Source organism: Pollachius pollachius, assembly GCF_949987615.1.
Source record: "Pollachius pollachius genome assembly, chromosome: 8".
NCBI classification, from domain to species: domain Eukaryota; kingdom Metazoa; phylum Chordata; class Actinopteri; order Gadiformes; family Gadidae; genus Pollachius; species Pollachius pollachius.
Genome location: NC_136941.1, coordinates 20,586,993 through 20,609,549, shown reverse-complemented (window position 1 = coordinate 20,609,549; position 22,557 = coordinate 20,586,993). Strand labels below are relative to the sequence as shown.

The 22,557-nt window shown below is 43.6% G+C and overlaps 1 protein-coding gene across 1 annotated transcript; it reads left to right on the top strand.

The window, feature by feature from the left end:
- Positions 1 to 1,036: 1,036 nt before the first annotated feature.
- Positions 1,037 to 22,314, top strand: esyt1a (extended synaptotagmin-like protein 1a). Its single transcript, XM_079741862.1, has 31 exons — positions 1,037 to 1,691; positions 2,676 to 2,717; positions 5,234 to 5,368; positions 5,579 to 5,652; positions 5,885 to 5,957; positions 6,046 to 6,135; positions 7,158 to 7,213; positions 7,571 to 7,691; positions 8,071 to 8,247; positions 9,645 to 9,727; positions 9,874 to 9,922; positions 10,214 to 10,303; positions 11,055 to 11,150; positions 11,984 to 12,055; positions 12,159 to 12,245; positions 12,902 to 13,051; positions 14,073 to 14,255; positions 14,746 to 14,922; positions 15,001 to 15,083; positions 15,382 to 15,430; positions 15,521 to 15,610; positions 15,791 to 15,886; positions 16,224 to 16,295; positions 16,387 to 16,473; positions 16,800 to 16,946; positions 17,281 to 17,405; positions 19,321 to 19,416; positions 19,731 to 19,862; positions 20,198 to 20,303; positions 21,096 to 21,145; positions 21,241 to 22,314. Exons 1-31 carry the CDS (start codon positions 1,323 to 1,325, stop codon positions 21,266 to 21,268), a joined length of 3,285 nt encoding a protein of 1,094 aa, XP_079597988.1. The 5' UTR covers positions 1,037 to 1,322; the 3' UTR covers positions 21,269 to 22,314.
- Positions 22,315 to 22,557: the final 243 nt, after the last annotated feature.

The window sequence follows — 22,557 nt, the reverse complement described above, 5'->3', positions numbered from 1 at the left end:
TGGTAAGCTAATGGTGCAGAGTTCCCCACCTTAATGTTGTGGTGGGAGGCTAATGGTGCAGAGTTCCCCACCTTAATGTAGTGGTGGGAGGCTAATGGTGCAGAGTTCCCCACCTTAATGTTGTGGTAGTGGTGGGAGGCTAATGTTGCAGAGTTCCCCACATTAATGTTGTGGTGGTGGTGGTAGTGGTGGGAGGCTAATGGTGCAGAGTTCCCCACTTTAGTGTGGTGGTGGTGCAGAGTTCCCCACCTTAGTGTGGTGTACTGTTGGGCCGTCTTGCAGCCGGGCTCCAGACCACCTTTCTCCAACGCCCGGAGCAGCTGCAGTCCTGAGTCCATCCTGGATCAATACGCCCCCAATATCGGCACCTGATCATCTGCACATTGGCAAAGATTGGGCATGTCATAAATTAACCATATCCAGCCTATTAGTATCTAGAACTAGGAGTATAAACATGGAATTCAGTCCGGAATCAAATAATAGGGTAATCCAATGTTCCTTTAAATAACATCACGCCACAGCTGTGACCGGCATGGCTTATCATTTAAAAGCATCCCCCTTGTGTACATTGGGCACACATGAAGATGAGTTTATGGCCTGCAGCTGCAAAAATCGGTGTGCTTATAAATATCTAAGGTGCCATAGTAACGGGTAGCCTGTTTCCTTGCAATATGCATATTATTGCCATGCAATAATATGTTTTTAACCCGAGTTTAACATCTTCTCCTGGTGTCGCATGGACGCTCTGCAGACCACACGACCCACTGCAGTGCAGGCGCACTGAAATACTTCTATCCTCATGCCCAACGAACAGCCTGTTGTTGGGGAATGCTCGGCCAACCGTTCACAATTTTTTTTAAAAATATATTTCCGAAACCTTGGATATATAATGTAATGATGTTATTATTTAGAATGCTTTGGGTTTACAGAGCTGTATGCAACCCCAGAAGACGTCACCACAGTACGCCCCGCCCTTGTAACCATTCTCGGATCAAGTTAATTCTAGGGTTTAGTTTTCTATTGGATTTAATGTGAAGGAAGGCTTCTTTCTGACTGAGCACGCCTTCCACGGGTACTTTTACAGCTGGATCCACTGCAGCTCGTGTGTGTGTGTGTGTGTGTGTGTGTGTGTGTGTGTGTGTGTGTGAGACAGAAAACATTGGCCCCGTGGCGATGTGTGGAAGCACAGTGCAATGAAACCACCGTGAGACTACCACAACAATAATGCTGTGAACCGTGTTGAAAACACTGCGGGTCGTGAATCTTGCAACCACACCGACAGAGAAGTAAGGACTGTATACTTCGAGTAGGAAGCGTTTGCGATGCCATCTGCAGATGCAGGACAGGCGGTGACAGGCGAGGGGGCTGCGGACTCGGCCTACCCCGAAGACATGCATCGTCCCGGGCCATCTGGGAAAGACCCGCAGCCTCCACGACCACCTGGGGAACGCGCGGTGACTGTTCTGTGGTCTTTTGGGAAATGCCTCGCCACCCTTCTGCCAGTGTACCTGGCTGGATACTTTGGATTCAGCATCATGCTGGTGCTGTTCGGTCTGCTGGTCTACATGGGATGGAAGCACAGCCGGCTGGAGAAAGTGATGAGGCTGAAGTCTGCCATGTACCTCTTGGAGAACGAGAGGCAGTTTACAATGGGAAACGTGATGAGAACTAAACGTGATTTACCTCCATGGGTAAGAAATAACGATACTTATACTTATAGTAGAATATATAGTAATAATATCGTGGTAGCCAGCCTTTCTGTCAGACCTAATATGTAAGACAGGATACGTAAAATGCTTTGTATGAAAAAGTAATAATCTCATAGTATAATGCAGGATCTCAATTAAGGTATAAATAATTTTCTTTGACACGTTCAACATAATCTTAACTTCATGATGAACATTGTTTATCACTCAATGTGTGTTATCTTATACGTATTATTTATTGCAATTCGACACTATCTGAATACTGGATGTGTAAAAGGTTGCTGTATGCACATCTCAACAGGCACGTCCATAGAAAACTAACCAGCATGTAATTCCTTGTTAATCTATAGCCTCAATACATTCATATAATGGCCATGACCTTTATTTTTGAATTCCTCATGACTACTGAACACTCCCCCAACTCCCCCCATAAGAATGTTCATTTTGCAGCCTGGGGAGGAAAACAGTCAGCAGAACATTTAGGGTAGTAATCAGCTGACCAGTGTGCAGGTTGTCAGATCACACGTTAATCTCATGAATCCTTTCACAACTCTGGTGTGAGCTTCCCCTTCCTGTTACAGCTTCTGTTGACCTTATCAGGTCTCAAAGAAAAACTTTGAATAATATAAACATCGTTCAGTGCTCTGAAGTAACCATAAGAGTAGACAAAATGAAGACACACACACACACACACACACACACACACACACACACCTATATTACTCGTATGAGTTGACAGGGTGAGACTAACCAATGTTTGTAGACATATAAGAAATATAGAAGAGCTTTTTAAGTGGAAGGAGAAGTGATAGAGTAGAAATACAGATTTAGTAGATAGTACAAATATTAGCTCACAGTATAGTGTTTTCTTTGTGTGATGTTCTCTTGCCGAATACTTATAAAACAGTTTTACACATGCCTGACAAAGTTTGACTTTGCATGGCTAATGTTAAATACCTTTCTATACAGGTCAACTTCCCGGACGTTGAAAAGGTGGAGTGGCTGAACAAGGTACAACTGTTTGCTTGTGTGTGTCTCGGATATATACTCAGACTACTATTAGCCTTAAGTGTTACAGCAAAGACAAGCACTCAGTATTTAAATATCAAAATCTCTTGTCTAAATATTGGGACTTGCAGGGCAAGTATTATCACTGTGTGACACATCGACAGGGTGAAGCTAACCATGTGGTTCAAAATGTTCCCTGGCAGTCACTTCATCAGATCAGGTTATGGTCTGATGTTATTAAGAGAGAGGGTAGGTGGGTGGGCGGACCGTATTAAACTGGAGACCCATGTCCTTCGCCAGTACAGTACACTTGTCTACACTCAGACTAGAAGCACGGAGGTGAATACTAAGCAGGTCCCATTCTGTATAGAAGATGTAATCATGTCCCTGGTAGAAGAGCACATTATGAGAGGGTGATCTTCAGGAGTCCCCCCCCATCTCTCCTCCAGGCCCTGATGTGCATGTGATTTTGCTGAGCACTCTCTTACCTCATGACTAGCAGTTGTTCTCTCTCACACAACTCTCACACAAAAACAAATATGTTTATCCTCAGGTCTCAGCCAGACCCGCAAATTCATTTTTAGTTACAGTCTCTCGACGTCACATTAGAGCTCCTTATTGCATAAAAACAAATCTGCTCTGGTCTACCTAGGGACTTAAAGGTAGTAAAAAATCCTTCTCAAGCAAATGGTTTGTCATTAATCTGGAGACAGATCCGCTACCTTCATTGACAAAGCCACCGTCTATTTTAAACACTGATGCCAATGTTACATTCATATGTCAAGTAATCATCACACTGTTTATTATTGTAGATTTCCAATTTGTAACCATGCAAACTCCCCTTTTAGATGCTTAACCATAAATTTGGGTTTAAACAACTCACCTGGAGCTGGTTAAGACAGGCAAACGACAATTTACAAATATCTCGGCAGTCGGCATACCCCTTTAAAGAAGAACAATTAAGTGCTAATCAGGAAAGCCTGGCTTTTAAATATTTCTGATGCTACCATTGTAAAGCTTCTTCTTAGTTTTATTATTATTTCAATTAATTGTGTATTCATAACATGACTCATTGACATTGAAATGTATTATTACCTTTGTTTGTATTTTAGTCTTCCACCTCACACTCACCATTCAGAGCATAATAAGGCACCTTTGAGGTATGATGCCTATGATGCCCTTACATAAATTATGTAAGCCATTGGCTCTGGCTGAGCTGATGAAAAAGGTACCAGCGCCGCATCCTGACCCTAAGCAGCCACTTTGAGCCAGAGATGAGGGTCAGAGCGATACGTAGAAGAGAAGCCTTAGCTGGCAGATGAAGCATCATGGAGCTGAGAAAAACGTTCCCTTCCATTGCAGTTGCTCGTGCGCTCGCTTACAATGCGCAATGAGATTAGACATTACAACGATGCAGAATAGGAATTGATTGGTCAAAATTTCTGTTTGTCTGTTTACACCAACTGCGCGAACAAGGGTTAACGGCATCTTATATAAATCTAGTTGACTGTATCTGAACTATTTATGAAGCTTCCAGTGATGGTAAGAGTGCACACATTCTTTGCCCAAGTAGAAGAACAGACACTTAAAAATAACTCAAATGGTAAGGTTAAAAAGTACCCCTCTGACATCTATTGTGTTTCTGTTTCTGTCTTATCTTATATTTTTTCAGCAAAATTAACTAAAGTCATATTAATATAATTAGAAGACTGTTACAATTAAAACTTAACTTTTGTCCAATGTGCAAATCTGTTTCCAATGTTGGCAACAGAACTCAAAACATTATGGTCATAACAAGAACACACGTCTGGTCTGATTAAGCCTTCACCTCTGTTGGCAAGTTCTGTATAGATAAGTTGTGACAAAGATATTACGCATTCGCCAGGAATCGTTCTTGGACGACCTCAAACATTTATCTTAAATCAGGCAATGGATGGGGAATGTCTTGTCACTGCTCTGAATCTGCTCCATCTGCAATGTCTGCTAGTCCACTTTCATCCATCCTGACTCGCTACTAGTTCTCCCATAGACGCCCTTTCTCCGCAGTGACATCTGCCTCTTGTCTTGTCATGCCATGCCATCTGTCATGCGTGATATGCACTGGTGGATACCCCAAGGGATGGTCTTTTCTATGTGTTTTTGTCAGTCCATTTATGTTGAAATCTGTCTTGATGTTGGAAAGGTGCGCAATGAGTGGAAAGTACAAATATGTGTGTTCAAATGTAGGGAGCAAAAGTAAAAAGTTTGCACCTCTGGAGGCTTCATAGAGCTGTCCTCTCTCCCTGAGGTATCCCAATGAGCACCAAGGCCAAACATCCACAACATAGAACAGGGTGCAGTTCACCACGTGGATCCCACGGGATGACCCCCAACAATAGTGCTCACTTTGTTCCTGTTTCATGAAGTAAAAGGGGAGTGCGTCGAATCAGCGAAGAATGAATTCATTAATTGAATTCACATTTGTCAAGTTATATCGTCTTCATAGCTGATACAAGCTCTCCTTGGGGCCTTTCCTGTAGATTCTGCAGCAGGCTTGGCCTTTTGTGGGCCAGTATCTGGAGAAGATGCTCTTGGAAACAGTGGCTCCTGCCATCCGTGCCTCTAGCGTTCATCTGCAGACTCTCAGCTTCACCAAGGTCAACCTGGGGGACAAGGTATACCATGTTACTGTTTAAAGACATCTTCTAATCAACACTGTTTCGTATGGGGCGTGATGGAATGATTTCATTGTGTAAGTACAGCGAGTTTGGAGAGCTGGCATACATCCAGATGGTATTGTAAACAACATAGTTAGCACTTAGCATCCATCTCTGTCTGGGCTGTTGTTTTCAGATTCATTAGCCGCTGACAGCTGTTTTTCTCAGGCGCTGAAGGTGGTGGGCGTAAAAGCCCACACAGAACATGACAAGCGGCAGGTGCTGTTGGACCTGTATGTGAGGTACTGGATTTGACTTCCTGGATTATATTCTGAAGATCAATAAGGGGTCTCTGGGGGGCGGTGGTTCACCGGCTAGAGCGTGTACCATTAAAGCTCAGTCCTTACCGCAACTTTAATAGCTAAATTACAACCCACTACAACCCCTCTGTGAATTTAGATGTATTTGTTATATTTGTGAAAACAATGCAAAATACTTTCAAGGTTAAGAATGCCCCCCTTCCTTCCCTCGCAGCTACGCTGGCGATGTTGAAATCAACGTGGAGATCAAAAAGTACTTCTGCAAAGCGGGGGTCAAAGGGATCCAGGTAAAGGGCTGGAAAACACTCGTGACATTATGAAATGACTCCCGATCACGACTAAGCCGCTCACCCACCCTGTCAAACGCGCTTCCAGCTGCACGGGAAGCTGCGAGTCATCCTGGAGCCCCTGATCGGTGACGTCCCCCTGGTGGGAGCCATCACCATGTTCTTTATCCGCAAGCCGGTGAGTGCCCTGCTGGGAGTCCTCCTCGTTGGACCACTTCCCACACAAGGTTCTAGTTCTTCATGAGGTGTGTAACTATGGGACATGCAGGATGTCCAATACAGCCGTAGAGGTGAATTCAGAATCCATTGGAATTTAGATTATTTGGTCCCAGATACAAGGATTAATAAACTGAATTAAGATGACACCCCTACTGGTCTGAACCCTAAACCAGTATATGATGACCCCTACTGGTCTGAACCCTAAACCAGTATATGATGACCCCTACTGGTCTGAACCCTAAATCAGTATATGATGACCCCTACTGGTCTGAACCCTAAACCAGTATATGATGACCCCCACTGGTCTGAACCCTAAACCAGTATATGATGACCCCAGTTCTGAGCTACTTAAACCAAAAAACATTAATGGGGTAGTGTGTGGGATTTAGTGGCATCCACTACCTGACTTCCCCCTCCCCCCTCAGCATCTATTAACCATGTAATGATATTCCTTGGTTGGTTTATAAATAGCATTCCATTTTTTTGTTTGAAAAACTATAGGTCATAGCTGACAAATTAGATAGAAATTATGATAAGAAATGCGTCCTCTATTTGTTCATTCCGGGCTACTGTAGAAGCACATTGGTGTAATTTGCCGGGCTCCGAGCTCCCACTCTATGAATTGTGATAGCCATTTTCTCTTTGGTCAAAACCCCAAAAATATATTTTACAGTTTCAGCAAGCACATTTTTATGGCATTATAACCCTGTACAAATATACATGTTTGTATGTGTTTTTGTGTCTCTATTTGTGTATATATCTATACTCTATAAGTTTTGTGTGATGGTTTGTGTTTATGTGAGCGTTTTAGTGAAGCACATTTATTGAAATCTGCATTTTGTAACATAGGAATGGTGCTGCTGTCGTCACAACAGAAAAACAAATCCATACTTCCACATATTTATAGTGAAAAACATAAAGAATGTGATATTCCAACAGCCTCTAAAATGGTAAATAATATGGTTTTAACTCTCTTAACAGAAACTGGACATCAACTGGACTGGGCTGACCAACCTGCTTGATATCCCGGGGCTAAAGTGAGTCAGCTTACCAAAGCCCAACACTAACCTTAAAACATACGTCTTTGTTCTCTGTCAAATAGTTTTTAAAAGCATTGCCACAGGTGTTTTTGTTGATAAGTCAAATCCTCTTGGCGATACTTTTACTGATGGTTTCTCCTTCCCGCTCGGTCGTAGTCGTCCTGTAGACGGCGCTGTCTGACATGCTCCCAGAGCATGGGGATGTCATGTCAGGTTTCTCCATGCATGTTTATTAGACTCAGTAGTAAACCAGCTCGTTCTTGTTTGTCTTTTAATCCCTCATCCTGTGTGTTTGTGTGTGTGTGCGTGTGCGTGTGCGTGTGCGTATGACGCCAACCTTGCATTAATTTGCAGTGCCATGTCGGACACTATGATAATGGATGCAATAGCTTCCCACCTGGTGCTCCCCAATCGCCTCACTATCCCCCTGGTGGCCGACCTGCACGTCGCACAGCTCCGCTCTCCCCTCCCAAGGGTAACCATCCCTACAATTACTGAGTGCTTCACACTGAGCCAACCTGATCCATTACAATGAAAACCTGATCAAAAATTAACCACAGCAAACACTAACTTGGGCAAATTAGTATTTTGTTTGCTAATGAATTAAGATATATTTGTTTGGTGTGTTTACATATGTATGTGTGTTAACATGTGTGTGTGTGTGTGTGTGGGGGGGGGGGTGGGGGGGGTGGTTTGCATGTCTGTATGTGTGTGTGTTTGTGTGTTAACATGTGTGTGTGTGTGTGGGGGGGGGTGGTTTGCATGTCTGTATGTGTTTGTGTGTGTGTGTGTTTGTGTGAATGCCTGTGTGTGTGTGTGTGTTTGTGTGTGTGTGTGTGCGTGCGCGCGCTCAGGGGGTGGTGCGCATCCACCTGCTGGAGGCTGAAGACCTGACCTCCAAGGACACGGTGATCAAGGGCTTCATCGACGGGAAGTCTGACCCGTACGCCGTGCTGCGCGTGGGCACCCAGACCTTCACCTCCCGCCACGTCGACAGCAACCTCAACCCCCAGTGGAGGGAGATGTATGAGGTGAGAGAGAGGGGGTCTGTCTGTCTGTTCATGCGTGCCTGCATGGGTGATGACAGAGACCCATGGGGAGGAGGCCCTTGGTGTCTATGGTCCTGGTCTCTGGAACAAACTGCCGGAGGAGCTGAGGACATCACTATCTGTGAGCCCCCTTAAAAGAAACCTTAAAACATACCTATTTAATTCGGCTTTCTCTAATCCCTTTTATATATTTTATTTTTATTTATTTTCATTGTATTGTTAAGCACCTTACATTGCAATTTTGTACGAAAGGCGCTATATGAATACATTTTCATTTTTGTGTGTGTGTGTGTGTGTGTGTGTGTGTGTGTGTGTGTGTGTGTGTGTGTGTGTGTGTGTGTGTGTGTGTGTGTGTGTGTGTGTGTGTGTGTGTGTGTGTTTGTAGACTGGTCCTTTAAGAGGTGTAGGTTCTGGGCTGGAGAGGTTTTCTGTATCTTCTACTTGGTGGAAGATAAGTTTGTAAGCGTTAAAAAAAAAAAAAAGCGGTAAACATTAAAAAACGAAAAGTACACAGGAAGCTGAGTACTCAGGAAATGAAGCCTTTATCTTGTGGTCGCATCGTTTCTCTTGAGTCCCGAAACTCAAAATATGTGTTACATGTGTTAGAGAGTGCTAGAGCTTTATAAAATCATTTACTGTGGCATCGTGGATGTTGCCCTACCATGGTAAACCGCAGTATTATCAACAGTTAACGGTGAAACTAAGATGATGTTTTGATCATCAAAACAATATTTAAAAAAAAACTAACAATATTTGGCCTATTATGTCGCCCAAAATGCAAATTATGCCCTATGCTTTTGCACTTCTATGAATGGCTGTGTAGGCAGTATGGTGGCTGTAGAGCAGCCATCGTAAACTTACTAGTAGCAGTTACATTTCAGATGTCTTCTTTTTTTCCAACATTATGAAACAACTACACTCTATGTGTCTTAAATGATTATATTAAGATGTTGATATGTTTTTCAAAAGTTCTGAATCCAAGAACAAGAACCAAGATAGCATATTAACCTCCTTATCTTCATCGTTATTATCATCTTGTACAAACAAACTAAACTCTATCACTTCATAAGGGACATAAAAAATTACCAAGGCAGTCCGCAGTATCTGCATGTGGGAATTGCTGATATACTGCTGCCCGTTTGATGGTTTTTAGTCAGATTTTGTAGTTACTGCAATTTTTACACCTTTCTATAGCCAAAACGGAGCTTGAACCAAGATGATTTGTCACAACATAAAACATTTTCCATAAGTTTGTTTTGAGCCACGGCTTAATTTGCGGGCTGCCTTTGTAATGTTGTATCGTTAGTATAGCATCTCAGTAACACAGTGTGTGTGTGTGTCTGTGTGTGTGTCTGTGTGTCTGTGTCTGTGTGTCTCAGGTGATTGTCCATGAAGTACCAGGTCAGGAGTTGGAGGTAGAATTGTTTGACAAAGACCCCGACCAGGATGACTTCCTGGGGAGGTACTTCCTCCATTCTCTCTTTTTACCTTCTGTTTAGATGTACTTGTGTGTGGGTGATCAGTGAGTATTACAGTGATTATGGTCCTGCCTATCTAACGGTTCTTCCTATTTTCTTCTTCTGCTTTTGCCTCTCCTCTCTCTCGTAGGGTCAAGGTGGATCTGGATATTGTTAAGAAGGCCAGAGTTGTGGATGATGTGAGTGTTAATATTCATGTGGAATTCTTCTATTTGATTCAGAATATTTTTACTTATTTCCCGCACAAAAATCCATCCTCTGGTTTTCCTCTGCTCTGGGGAGTTAGTGGTATTAATGGACGTGAAAAACGGTTAAAATATCAGCAGTAATCCTGTGGGCACATGGGCACATGGGCATCCTCGTGATCCACTTCTCTGCTAATCCAACCAGTTAAATGAGCCAGCTCACATTCGCAGTCCACAGCACACATGTGTGTTTAACGCCCCCCTCCTCTTTGTTTCTGCTGACAGTGGTTCAGTTTGAAAGACGTTCCTTCCGGAAGTGTTCACCTCCGCCTGGAGTGGCTGTCTCTGCTGCCCTCTGCTGCACGGCTCAGTGAGGTAGGTCTGCAGTAGCACACTCTAGTAATGATACCTAATGTATTGTAAGTACTGTAGTCATGATACCTAATGTAATGTATGTACTGTAGTAATGATACCTAATGTAATGTAAGTGCTCTAGTAATGATACCTAATGTAATGTACATACTGTAGTCATGATACCTAATGTAATGTACGTACTGTAGTAATGATACCTAATGTAATGTAAGTGCTCTAGTAATGATACCTAATGTAATGTACATACTGCAGTCATGTTACCTAATGTAATGTACGTACTGTAGTAATGATACCTAATGTAATGTATTTACTGTAGTAATGATACCTAATGTAATGTATGTACTGTAGTAATGAAACCTAATATAATGTAAGTACTGTAGTCATGATACCTAATGTAATGTACGTACTGTAGTAATGATACCTAATGTAATGTAAGTACGGTAGTAGTGATACCTAATGTAATGTATGTACTGTAGTAATGATACCTTATGTAATGTAAGTACGGTAGTAGTGATACCTAATGTAATGTATGTACTGTAGTAATGATACCTAATGTAATGTATGTACTGTAGTAATGATACCTAATGTAATGTAAGTACGGTAGTAGTGATACCTAATGTAATGTGTGTACTGTAATAATGATACCTAATGTAATGTATCATGTAATGCCATCAAGCTTGTGCCTGTTTTGCATGAATAGTGCTCTGTGAGTAAGTTTGATTTGATTTCATCCTATTTGTTTTTCCTTTACCAGGTGATCCAGAGGAACTATAACCTTACCAGTAAGACCTCCGACCCCCCCTCTGCTGCCATCCTCGCCGTCTACCTGGACCAAGCTCACGCCCTCCCGGTGAGAGAAGGCTTTGTTCAAGAGTGTAATGTTATAGAGTCAGGCTAGTCTATTGTTGTGGTTAAAGTCAAGAGTGTATGGGTTATGTTATAGAGGAAGGCTAGTATATTGTAGTGGTTAAAATTTGGAGTGTATGAGATATGTTATAGAGGCAGGCTAGTCTATTGTAATGGTTAAAGTCTGGAGTGTTATGTTATAGAGGCAGGCTAGTCTATTGTACTGGTTTATGTTTCGAGTGTATCGGTAATGTTATAGCGGCAGGCTAGTCTATTGTACTGGTTACAATCTAGAGTATGGGTTATATTATAGAGGCAGGCTAGTCTATTGTAATGTTTAAAGTTTGGAGTGTTATGTTATAGAGGCAGATTAGTCTATTTTAGTGGTTACAGTTGGGAGTGTATGGGTAATGTTATAGAGGAAGGCTAGTCTATTGTACTGGTTAAAGTTTGTAGTGTATGGATAATATTTTAGAGGCAGGCTAGTCTATATTAGTGGTTAAAGTTTTGAGTGTACGGGTTATGTTATAGACGCAGGCTAGTATATTGTACTGGTTAAAGCCTGTGTATGGGTTATGTTATACTGCAGGATAGTCCGCTCTAGTGGTAAGTTGACTAAATTGACTTACTAGTGGTAGGTTGACCCACCACTAGAGCTGGGTTGACTCCAGTTCAGACCCCAGCGGCAGCGTCCCGCCCACAGGCCTCCTTGTACAAGGTGCCTCTCTCCTAACCTGCTCATTAATATTATGGCTTTGAAATGACCTGTTGCATTGCAGAGGAGTCTGCTCAATGACTATGTATCTTAGTTAACTCTGTGTATTGGATGTGTTGCAGTTGAAGAAAGGCAACAAGGACCCCAGCCCAATGGTTCAGATCTCCATTCAGGACACAACAAAAGAGAGCAGAGTAAGGATTCATATTCTTATATTACGTCATATATTCTACAGTACGTGTGGCTGAGCTTCCTCCCAGACACACGTCCACCATCCCCCTGTCTCTCTCACCTTAGACTTGCTATGGGACCAGCGATCCTGTATGGGAGGACGCCTTTACCTTCTTCATTCCAGATCCACGCAAACAGGACATTGACATTCAAGTAAGTCATTACCATATCATAGTTAACATAGGTACGGTATCCAAATCTGTAACCTTTTGATCAAATTGCCCCGTTGGTCAGATGATTAAATAACTCTAATGGCTGCTCTAGTTAGGAGCAGCTTCCCTCTACTCCCCCCCTCCCTATTTTTAGCTTTCCATTGAGAAATGTTGCATTCACACACTCGACAGGTGATGAAAGTTTCTCCCACCGGGAAAGAGTTGCCCTGATTTGTCAGAAATCTGAATTCAATTCATTTGTATTTGTATAGCCCTTAATCACCGGTACAGTCTCAAAGGCTGCACGCCAACAGGCCTTATATTTATGACTCCCCTCTGACCCTAGCCCCCCAGAGGGCAAGTAATAACTTCCTTAATTAGCAAGGAAGAAATCTTGAAAAACTCTCGTCTCGTACAGAGGCAGGCGCAGTCCACTTGTAACACATTCTAACAGCACATTTCATTCTCCAATAGCTTCTCCGTTATTCTAACTCTAACTCAAATAGTTGCTCTTAAATCTTACATACAGCACGTTTAATAACCAAAAGTTTATTTTTATTCCTAACTACTATTCCAACCCTATCTTGGTTCATTCCCATTGTCCACCACTGCTCTGGTGACGTCTCGAGCTCCTCCCTGTGTGCCCTTTGTGTTCAGGTGAAGGATGACGACCGCGCCCTGTCGCTGGGCTGCCTGACCATCCCTCTGGCCCGCCTCCTGGAGAGCCCCGGCCTGGTCCTGGACCAGTGGTTCAGCCTGGAGAACTCGGGCTCCGCCAGCCGCATATACATCAAGACCATCCTGAGAGTGCGTGTGGCTTCCACGCACACAAACAAACAAACAAACAAACAAACAAACAAACAAACAAACAAACAAACATCTGGAAACCCAGCTCTGCGAGTGGCCTGCCTCCCCCAGTGAACACAAGTCAGCGAAGCCGTGATGGCAATAACAGCTGGAAACTGCTTGTTTGCGTTGAAGCTTACTTCCTTAATAGTGTGACGTCAGAATGTGTACAATGGGCGGGGCTGAAGTGCAGAGGTCGCGCCTCCCGGCTACCCGCAATGTTTACAACTTCTTGGGCTGTGAATTTGTCGACCAATCACAGCAAACTGGGCTACTCTGGAAGGGGCCTTAATGCGACATAATACAAATCAGACAGTATTTGAAAGACACTGAAATTGTTTTTTTGCAGGAATGAATAGTGTGAGAATAATAAGGGGCACTTTTAACACAGAGGCCAAAAGCATGATTTGGGATCTTTAAAACAACTCCCACGAGTCCCGTGTCTGCTCGAGTTCTCCCCCCTCTATCGCAGGTGTTTCCGCTACGCTGAGTGGCGCTCAGGGGGGCCGGCTGGGGGGAAGCGGTGGTACACTCTGTCGACCACCGCTCCCCTGGGCCGCCGGGGGCGCCGTGCCACAACACACACACACACACACACACACACACACACACACACACACAGTCCTGCACCATTGTCTTTGCACGACACAATGTCATTGAATAGGGAGGCATTTCCTACTGCAGAACTGGATTCAAAGCCATTGTTTTGCGAACAGCTTCTGTATTCTGTGTTCACACACACAAACACACACTGCCTCAAGGTCTGTGTTTCCTCGACAAATCAATCCAGGGCTGCAGAGACGACGCTGTATAGCTATTTAAAATGGATGAAGGACACCTCTGTAGCATCCAACATCCTTTGAGCCACCATGCAGTGAGGACATGGGGCCGCATGAAAAGCGCTATATAAATGCAGTCCATATACCATTTACCATTTCTGGAAGTCAATCCCGAACGGCTTCCCATGCTTGGTGTCCTCCAGGTGTTGTGGCTGAACGAGGAGGCTGGCGCCACTACCCCCTCCTCCCCTCTCTCCACCCCGGGCTCTGGGCCCCCTCCTGGGGGGGTGTCCACGGAGCTAGGCCCCCCGGGCCTCGGGGGCTCCTCCAAACCTCAGTCGACGTGGCCCCAGAACACAGCGCCGGACCCCGAGTTCGCAACAGAGGTACTGAAGCACGCGACAGAAGACGCACATGCACACGCGCACACACACACACACTCACTCACTCACTCACTCACTCACTCACTCACTCACTCACTCACTCACTCACTCACTCACTCACTCACTCACTCACTCACTCACTCACTCACAGACATGCACTCACATACACATATGCATGCACGCACATCCATACTCATATTGTAAAGTGAAATCGAAATATAATTGATTATTCAGGATTAATTTTGAATGACCTTCCTCACTGACAATTTTTGCTTAAAGAATTCACATGTTCCATTTGAAGTATAAACACAATCTCTCCTGCATTAGACATAACGGTGACACAGAGGAGGAGTCTATAGCATTAACAATAGCAACAACACAGATGAGCTCACTGATTAACCACTGTAAACAAATCACCCTAACCTGCATTAATTATATCTCCCCCCAAACAAGAACATCAGACACACGTCACGCTCACCTCCTGTGTTCCCAGGGCGTGCTGCGCATCCACCTGGCGGAGGCCCAGAACCTGATCGCCAAGGACAACTTCATGGGCGGCATGGTGAAGGGGAAGAGTGACCCGTACGTCAAGATGAAGGTTGCGGGCATCACCTACCGGAGCCACACCATCAAGGAGAACCTCAACCCCATCTGGAACGAGCTCTACGAGGTGTTCACACCACCGCCTGCTAACACGCTCATGTGGGTTCACCTTTGACTTCAACTGTTGTTTTGGTTTGTTTCCAAGGTGATTCTGACCCAACTGCCCGGGCAGGAGATCCAGTTTGAGCTGTTTGATAAGGACATCGACCAAGATGACTTCCTGGGGAGGTGAGTGATGTCATGATATAACGTGAAATCATGCCAATCGTATTCGCCAAAATGGCCCTGGACGTTTCAAATAAAAAAAAAATGGCATTCCTTGAGATTAGCAATGGTTGAAAACACTTGGGATTATGGTAGTACACAAGAAAAGAAAATATATAACATAAGCCCAGTCGTTTTTACATGTTTAAATACTGAAATATGACATATTCTACCTTTAAAAGATGTGGTGGAGATGTTTTAGGAACAAGGCTAAACGATTAACATGGGTCCTGTCTTCATAACACGAGTGCTGTCTTCACAGGTTCAAGCTCAGCCTCCGTGATATCATCAGTGCACAGTTCATCGACACCGTGCGTGAGAGTTAAATTTGACTATAGTTCAACTATTTTCTTGATTAACTGTATAGTTTCGTCATTTGATCTTTATTGTTGTAATTACAGTGGTACACTCTGAACGACGTCAAGTCAGGCAGAGTCCACCTGCTGCTAGAATGGCTGCCCCGAGTCACTGAGCTCAGCCGCCTGGAACAGGTCTCAGCCCTCTCTCTGTCTTTATTTCGTTATTCTGTTCGTTTTCCTTTCTTTTTTTCTTGGTTGTTCTTTTTTGTCTATATGTTCTTCCATTCTCTCTCTCTCTCTCTCTCTCACTCTCACTCTCTTGCTCTCTTTCTTTTTTTTTCTCTCTCTCTCATGGTCCATGTGTTCCTCCAGATTCTGCAGTACCAGTCCCAGCAGTCCTACCAGAACAAGGTGGTGCCGTCTGTGGCCGTACTGTTTGTGTATGTGGAGCGCGCCCATGGCCTGCCGGTGAGCTCATCCTTACCATTCCCTAGAGTTATTCTTTTGTTGCCTGTGCTTCTTCTTCTTCTTAGACCTTCAGCTCTGTTGAGGCGAGCCAGTCCAGCGTCCTATGATCAAGTTCAATTAGACCCCATTTGGGGCCGGGTGTTTGGGGCAACTAGTTAAACTGTGTTCCACAGTTTATAGTGGGTCTCCTCACTCCGCACAGCATTGCTGCCCGAAGCGTCCCGGTTGAGGGTTGTCTACTGCTTTCGGGGCAGGTGCCTGTGCTGAAATAACCTACTAACCTACTTACCTACTCTGATCTGATAGGTCACTTTGGTTGATTGAATTTTTTTTGCAGTTAAAGAAGAGTGGCAAGGAACCCAAAGTGGGAGCTGAGATTCTTCTTAAAGGTGTTTCGCACCGAACTAAGGTGAGATATGTTGTGGATCGCCGGATCTTGTGAAATATATAGTCCCTGCACATTTCTTGAATTATTTTCTTTTTGAATTCTTTGCCACCAGATTTGTGAGCGCTCCACATCCCCACGGTGGGACGAAGCCTGTCACTTCCTGGTCCGGGACCCCAGAGATGAGACCCTCATGGTCAAGGTCAGAGAGAATGATGTTTAGACATTATTCAGGTTCATGGATATTTCATATATAACAACTAAGAAATGTGTGGTCACATAGTCTGTGTTAAAAGTATTTGACCACCATGTGTGCGTGTTTGTGTATGTTTGTGTGTGTGTGTGTGCCTGTGCGTTTGTCTGTGCGTGCATGCGTGTGTTTGTGTGTGTGTGTGTGTGTGTGTGTGTGTGTGTGTGTGTGTGTGTGTGTGTGTGTGTGTGTGTGTGTGCGTGTGCGTGTGCGTGTGTGTGTGTGCGTGTGTCTGTGTCTGTGTGTGTGCGTGTGCGTGTGTGTGTGTGTGTGTGTAGCTCTCCCACAGCTGGGGCATGGCTCTTGGTTCGGTGGCGATCGCTCTGAGAGACGTGCTGGGTCAGCCAGACCTGGTGCTGGACCGCTGGACCACCCTGGAGGGGGCCCTGCCTGAGAGCCAGATATTGCTGAGGGCCACACTCAAGGTGCTGTCCACCCCCCGACACACTGCGTCCACATACCAGGAGCCCCTGAGGAGCTGAGACTCAACCTTCTGTTGTTTCACAGTTAAATATATAAACCTGGAATAATGTTGCCCCAGGGTTTTATTTGACTTGATTCATATTTATAGTCTTTATAGTCTTCTTTTACGTACTTCACCATCTTAATACTTACTAATACACAGTTCTCACAGGGCCAAAAGTCATTACACAAAATCTAATGCTATTTAATACTGGCTGAGGATGCCATGTTGCAGATACCATGTCGGTTTCCAGGTTTCCTGCATGTTAATAACGGGTGGGCTGCGCTGTCCCCCAGCTTCTGGACACTCAGCTGGCGGTGTGCCACCCCCCTGATGATGTCACCGGGGAGGAGGGAGAGCCCATCATTCCAAAGTGGGACCCTGCCCACCTAGACCTCCGTCACCGCGGGGGTTTCACTGGGTGAGTCTCAGCCGGCGGAGCAGCACCCTAGGGTGCACTCATATTGTACAATCTGGCTTTACAGTGAAGAAAGATCTTTTTTACATACAGTGCCTTGCAAAAGTATTCACCCCCCTTGGCATTTTTCGTGTTTTGTTGCCTCACAACCTGGAATTAACATGGATTGTTTGAGGATTTGCATAATTTAATTTACAGAACATTCCTACAACTTTGAAGATGTTTTTGTTTTTTTTATTGTGAAGCAAACAACAAATAGGACAAAATGACAGAAAAAGTCAATGTGCATAACTATTCACCCCCCTAAAGTCAATACTTTGTAGAGCCACCTTTTGCGGCGATCACAGCTCCAAGTCGCTTTGGATAAGTCTCTATGAGCTTACCACTGGGATTTTTGCCCATTCCTCCTTGCAAAACTGCTCCAGCTCCTTCAAGTTGGAGGGTTTGCGCTTGTGAACAGCAATCTTCAAGTCTGACCACAGATTTTCTATTGGATTGAGGTCTGGGCTTTGACTAGGCCATTCCAACACATTTACATGTTTCCCCTTAAACCACTCAAGTGTTGCTTTTGCAGTGTGTTTGGGGTCATTGTCCTGCTGGAAGGTGAACCTCCGTCCTAGCCTCAAATCACGCATAGAGTGATACAGGTTTTGCTCAAGAACATCCCTGTATTTAGCACCATCCATCTTTCCCTCAACTCTGACCGGTTTCCCAGTCCCGGCTGCTGAAAAACATCCCCACAGCATGATGCTGCCACCACCATGTTTCACTGTGGGATGGTGTTCTTTGGGTGATGCGATGTGTTGGGTTTGCGCCAGACATAGCGCTTTCTTTGATGGCCAAAAAGTTCAATTTTAGTCTCATCAGACCAGAGCACCTTCCTCCATACATTTTGGGAGTCTCCCACATGCCTTTTCGCAAACTCAAAACGTGCCATTTTGTTTTTTGCTGAAAGTAATGGCTTTCTTCTGGCCACTCTGCCATAAAGCCCAACTCTATGGAGCGTACGGCTTATTGTCGTCCTATGTACAGATACTCCAGTCTCTGCTGTGGAACTCTGCAGCTCCTCCAGGGTTACCTTAGGTCTCTGTGCTGCCTCTCTTATTAATGCCCTCCTTGCCCTGTCCGTGAGTTTTGGTGGGCGGCCGTCTCTTGGCAGGTTTGCTGTTGTGCCATGTTCTTTCCATTTGGTTATGATAGATTTGATGGTGCTCCTGGGGATCATCAAAGATTTGGATATTTTTTTATAACCTAACCCTGACTTGTTCTTCTCAACAACATTGTCCCTGACTTGTTTGGAGAGTTCCTTGGTCTTCATGGCAGTGTTTGGTTAGTGGTGCCTCTTGTTTAGGTGTTGCAGCCTCTGGGGCCTTTCAAAAAATGTGTGTATATGTACTGACAGATCATGTGACACTTAGATTGCACACAGGTAGACATCATTTCACTAATTATGTGACTTCTGGAGGTAATTGGTTGCACCAGAGCTTTTTATGGGCGTCATAACAAAGGGGGTGAATACATATGCACATGCCAAATTTCAGTTTTTTATTTCTAAAAAATAGTTTTATGTATATATATTTCTCATTTCACTTCACCAACTTAGACTATTGTCTTCTGATCCATCACATAAAATTCAGATTAAAAAAATATTGAACTAAAGGCTGTCATGTAACAAAATAGGTAAAAAGCCAAGGGGGGTGAATACTTTTGCAAGGCGCTGTATGGTTCTATCAAGGCGCTGTATGGTTCTATCAATCTATCCATCCCCCCATTATATAACAGTATACATATAACGCGTAAGACCAACCATTAGCTTGAGATCTCTGCATTACTTTTAGTTTATTGGTATCATTATTATTAATATTATGACTGACATAATACACATCAACTAATCCCCTCCTCTCTGCCTCGTCTCTAGAATAACTGAGCCTGGAGCCGTTGCTGGCCAGGTGAAGCTCACCATCGCTTATTCATCAGAGGAGAACCGGCTTTACATCACTGTCCACTCCTGCAGGTACACATACTGTACAAAGGTGTACTTGGTTGTGTAGCATCGTCATCCATCATCCTAGCTATCTTTGTTGTATACGGGGAATGGGTTAACCTAGCGATTGTTAGTATTTTGCACTTGGTTCTATGAACATTCCTACCGTACAGACAGAAATATATTGTTGTTCCTCCTTCTTCTGAAAAATGTACTTATTGTGAGTCGCTTTGGATAAAAACATCTGCTAAATGCCCTAAATGTAAATGTTGTGTAAAATGTATAGACAGTATCTGATGTGAGAGGGCTCCTATGCCATGTGTGACGTGTCATGTCTCCCACAGAGCCTTGGCGGCCTGTTCTAAGGACGGTGCCGACCCCTACGTCAGCCTGCTGCTGCTGCCCGACAAGAAGGGCGCCAGCAAGAGGAAGACCGCCACCAAGAAGAGGGACCTGAACCCAGAGTTCAATGAGAGGTAGGCTGGGAGGGAGAAGTCTGGGGAAGGTAGAGGTGGCAGTAGCTCAGGCGGAAGAGCTGGTAACCGCAAGGTTGCTAGATTGATCCCCGGCTCCCCCTATGTGTGAGTGTCGAGGTGTCCCTGAGCAAGATACCTCACCCTGACTGCTTCTGACGAGCTGGCTGTCGCCCTGCGTGGTTGACCCCGGTGTGTGAATGAATGGTTGGAAGTGGCTTTGGATAAAAGTGTCTGCAAAATCCCCTGAATGTAAATGTAAATGGCACAATTGTCCTAGTGATTCTAGTGATGCTTGTATTTCATTTATTTCTTGGGGGGGGGGGGGTTTGTTGCAGGTTTGACTTTGACTTCTCTTTGGAGGAGTCCACACAGAGGAGACTGGACTTGTCCGTCAAGAACAATGTGTCGTTCATGAGTCGAGAGAGGGAGCTCATTGGGAAGGTAACCTGTAGTTGTATAAACTATGTTGTTTACTTGATATTACATACCAATATAGTTTTAACGTGGTCAGAAGAGTCAAGATATTGTCTAAGACTTTTGAAGCTTAAATTACCATGTATGTATTAATCTCTTTCTTATCGTGTTCAGCAGTTCTAGAGAGATAAATCCCAATTCTTATAACTTGTCATGTTTGAGTTTTCTGTGTTGGTCTGGTCTAATGTTAAGGGATGATTACACACTAATTACTTCCCTCAAAACAGTGACACTATCTTCTTCAACCTAGTAAATTAATGATATGTTGATTTGTAAGGCCAAGTGGGATTGAGACAGTTTGGTATGTCTGAAGTCTCGACCAGTGTTTATATAGGGTTAACAAACTTTGTTTGTTTGTTTTTTGTCATGACTACTAACACTGGGCCATAAAGAACTATATCAAAGTGTATTTTTCAGTATTGTCTATTGCATGTGTGTCTCTCTCATGACTTATAATAATAATAATAATAATAATAATAATAATAATAATAAATGGTATTTACAAAGTGAAATTAAAGCTTTAAGCTTACACACTTTGTGCTTTCCAAATAAAAAAAACGGTCTATAAAGTAATAAAGAAATAGCAGCCCTTAAACAAACTAAAAACTTAATAACACTTTAAAACCATAGAGAACAGTGTTGTTTCAAGACATAGGGGTGACAGAGATATGACTGGGAGACGTGAGGCTGACTTGGCATGTGTAGGAGTGTGTAAAGGTGTGTGTGAAGGTGTGTTAAGACCCTGTTCTCTGTCCTCAGTTTCTGCTAGACCTGGACCAGGTGGATCTGAAGACCGGAGTCACACAATGGTAACTACCCACACGTCAGACATTTTGCCTCACTTCAATACTTCTACATAGAAAACCAAAGGTCTTAACTATGCCTCCTATGATTATTTTTTCAGGTATGATTTGATTGCAGAGAGCAACTAGAAGAATTTACACTTTTCATCCTAAATCCTATATCACTGTGATCGCTGCTTCTGTACCGTGTGCTTATGTGGTCACTATTTTATTCTGCTTACGTGCTAATAGATCATTGGTGTGGAAATGTGATAACCACTCATTTCTCACAGTAGCACAAATAGCCCAGTGTTCACCACCAGCTAGTAGCTTATTTTCTGTCAAGTGTCCATTCATTCAGGAGATTGTGGATATAGATAGATATACACATCCAAAAAGATAGTTCATCACTGATGTGCAACCATGTTGCAGAACCAACAGATAGTTGGAGCACTCAGAAGTCCTCTTGGAGTTGTATTGTCAAAGGGCTCCTGCTGTGATAGTCTGCTTTATATTTATGTGCTGTCTTTATATTTATGTATTTTGAAGTGTTATTTTTTAACAATGTCCGGTCAAAATGGTAACGAATTTAACTGAAAGTATTATTTTCTACCTGAAACCATTCCTTATTTTAATTTTGTTTGTATTATTGTGTTTATATGATTGCCTTACTGATTACAGAAGTGTGCACAAATGAAAAAGTTTTATATGTTTTAAAAATGTTTCTCTAAATGAATTTATATTTTAACAGACCTAGTCCCCTTGTATTCGACACCTGAATAGCAAGATAAGATCCTATGTCTAAACCACTGTGCTTTTCGATTGTATGAAGACAAAACTGTTTTAATTATAACAACAACAACAACATCAGCATCATATTGTATACTAAACCAACAGCTTCTTTGTTAACCTAGATGTCTGATGTGCCAAATCGAGTAGGCCAATCCTGTACTGTAGTTGTTGTCAGTGAGCTGCTTGCCAAATGTTCCATGCCAATCGGTTTCCGATGGCTATTTCTTAAAGAGATGTAAACACATGCTGTAGCTGTTCCATCAGTCAATTCATTGCAAAGGCTTGACAACTTTAAATGAAGTGCAGCGTGGGCTAGTCAAAAATAAATGCTGCTTTGCTTCGAACTTCTTCCTACACTTCGTTGTATCTGTTATTCTCTCAAGTTAACAAATAAAGTTTGCACTCTGAGAATACATCTTTGCAATGTTTTTGGACTTAATGTGTGTGAAATAGGCAACGCTTGTTTCATGAGCATTACTTTACCACCATGTCTTGGTCTTCTTTATGTATTAAATACTGTTGGCTTGCCACCAGGTTGCGATAAAGTGCTGACAAAAAACCCTGCAAACGCATCCAGCTGTGCATCAGCTCCCTTCAGACAGATGTGAGCGTAACGTGTGGGAGGCGCAACCGTTAGATTGATAGGC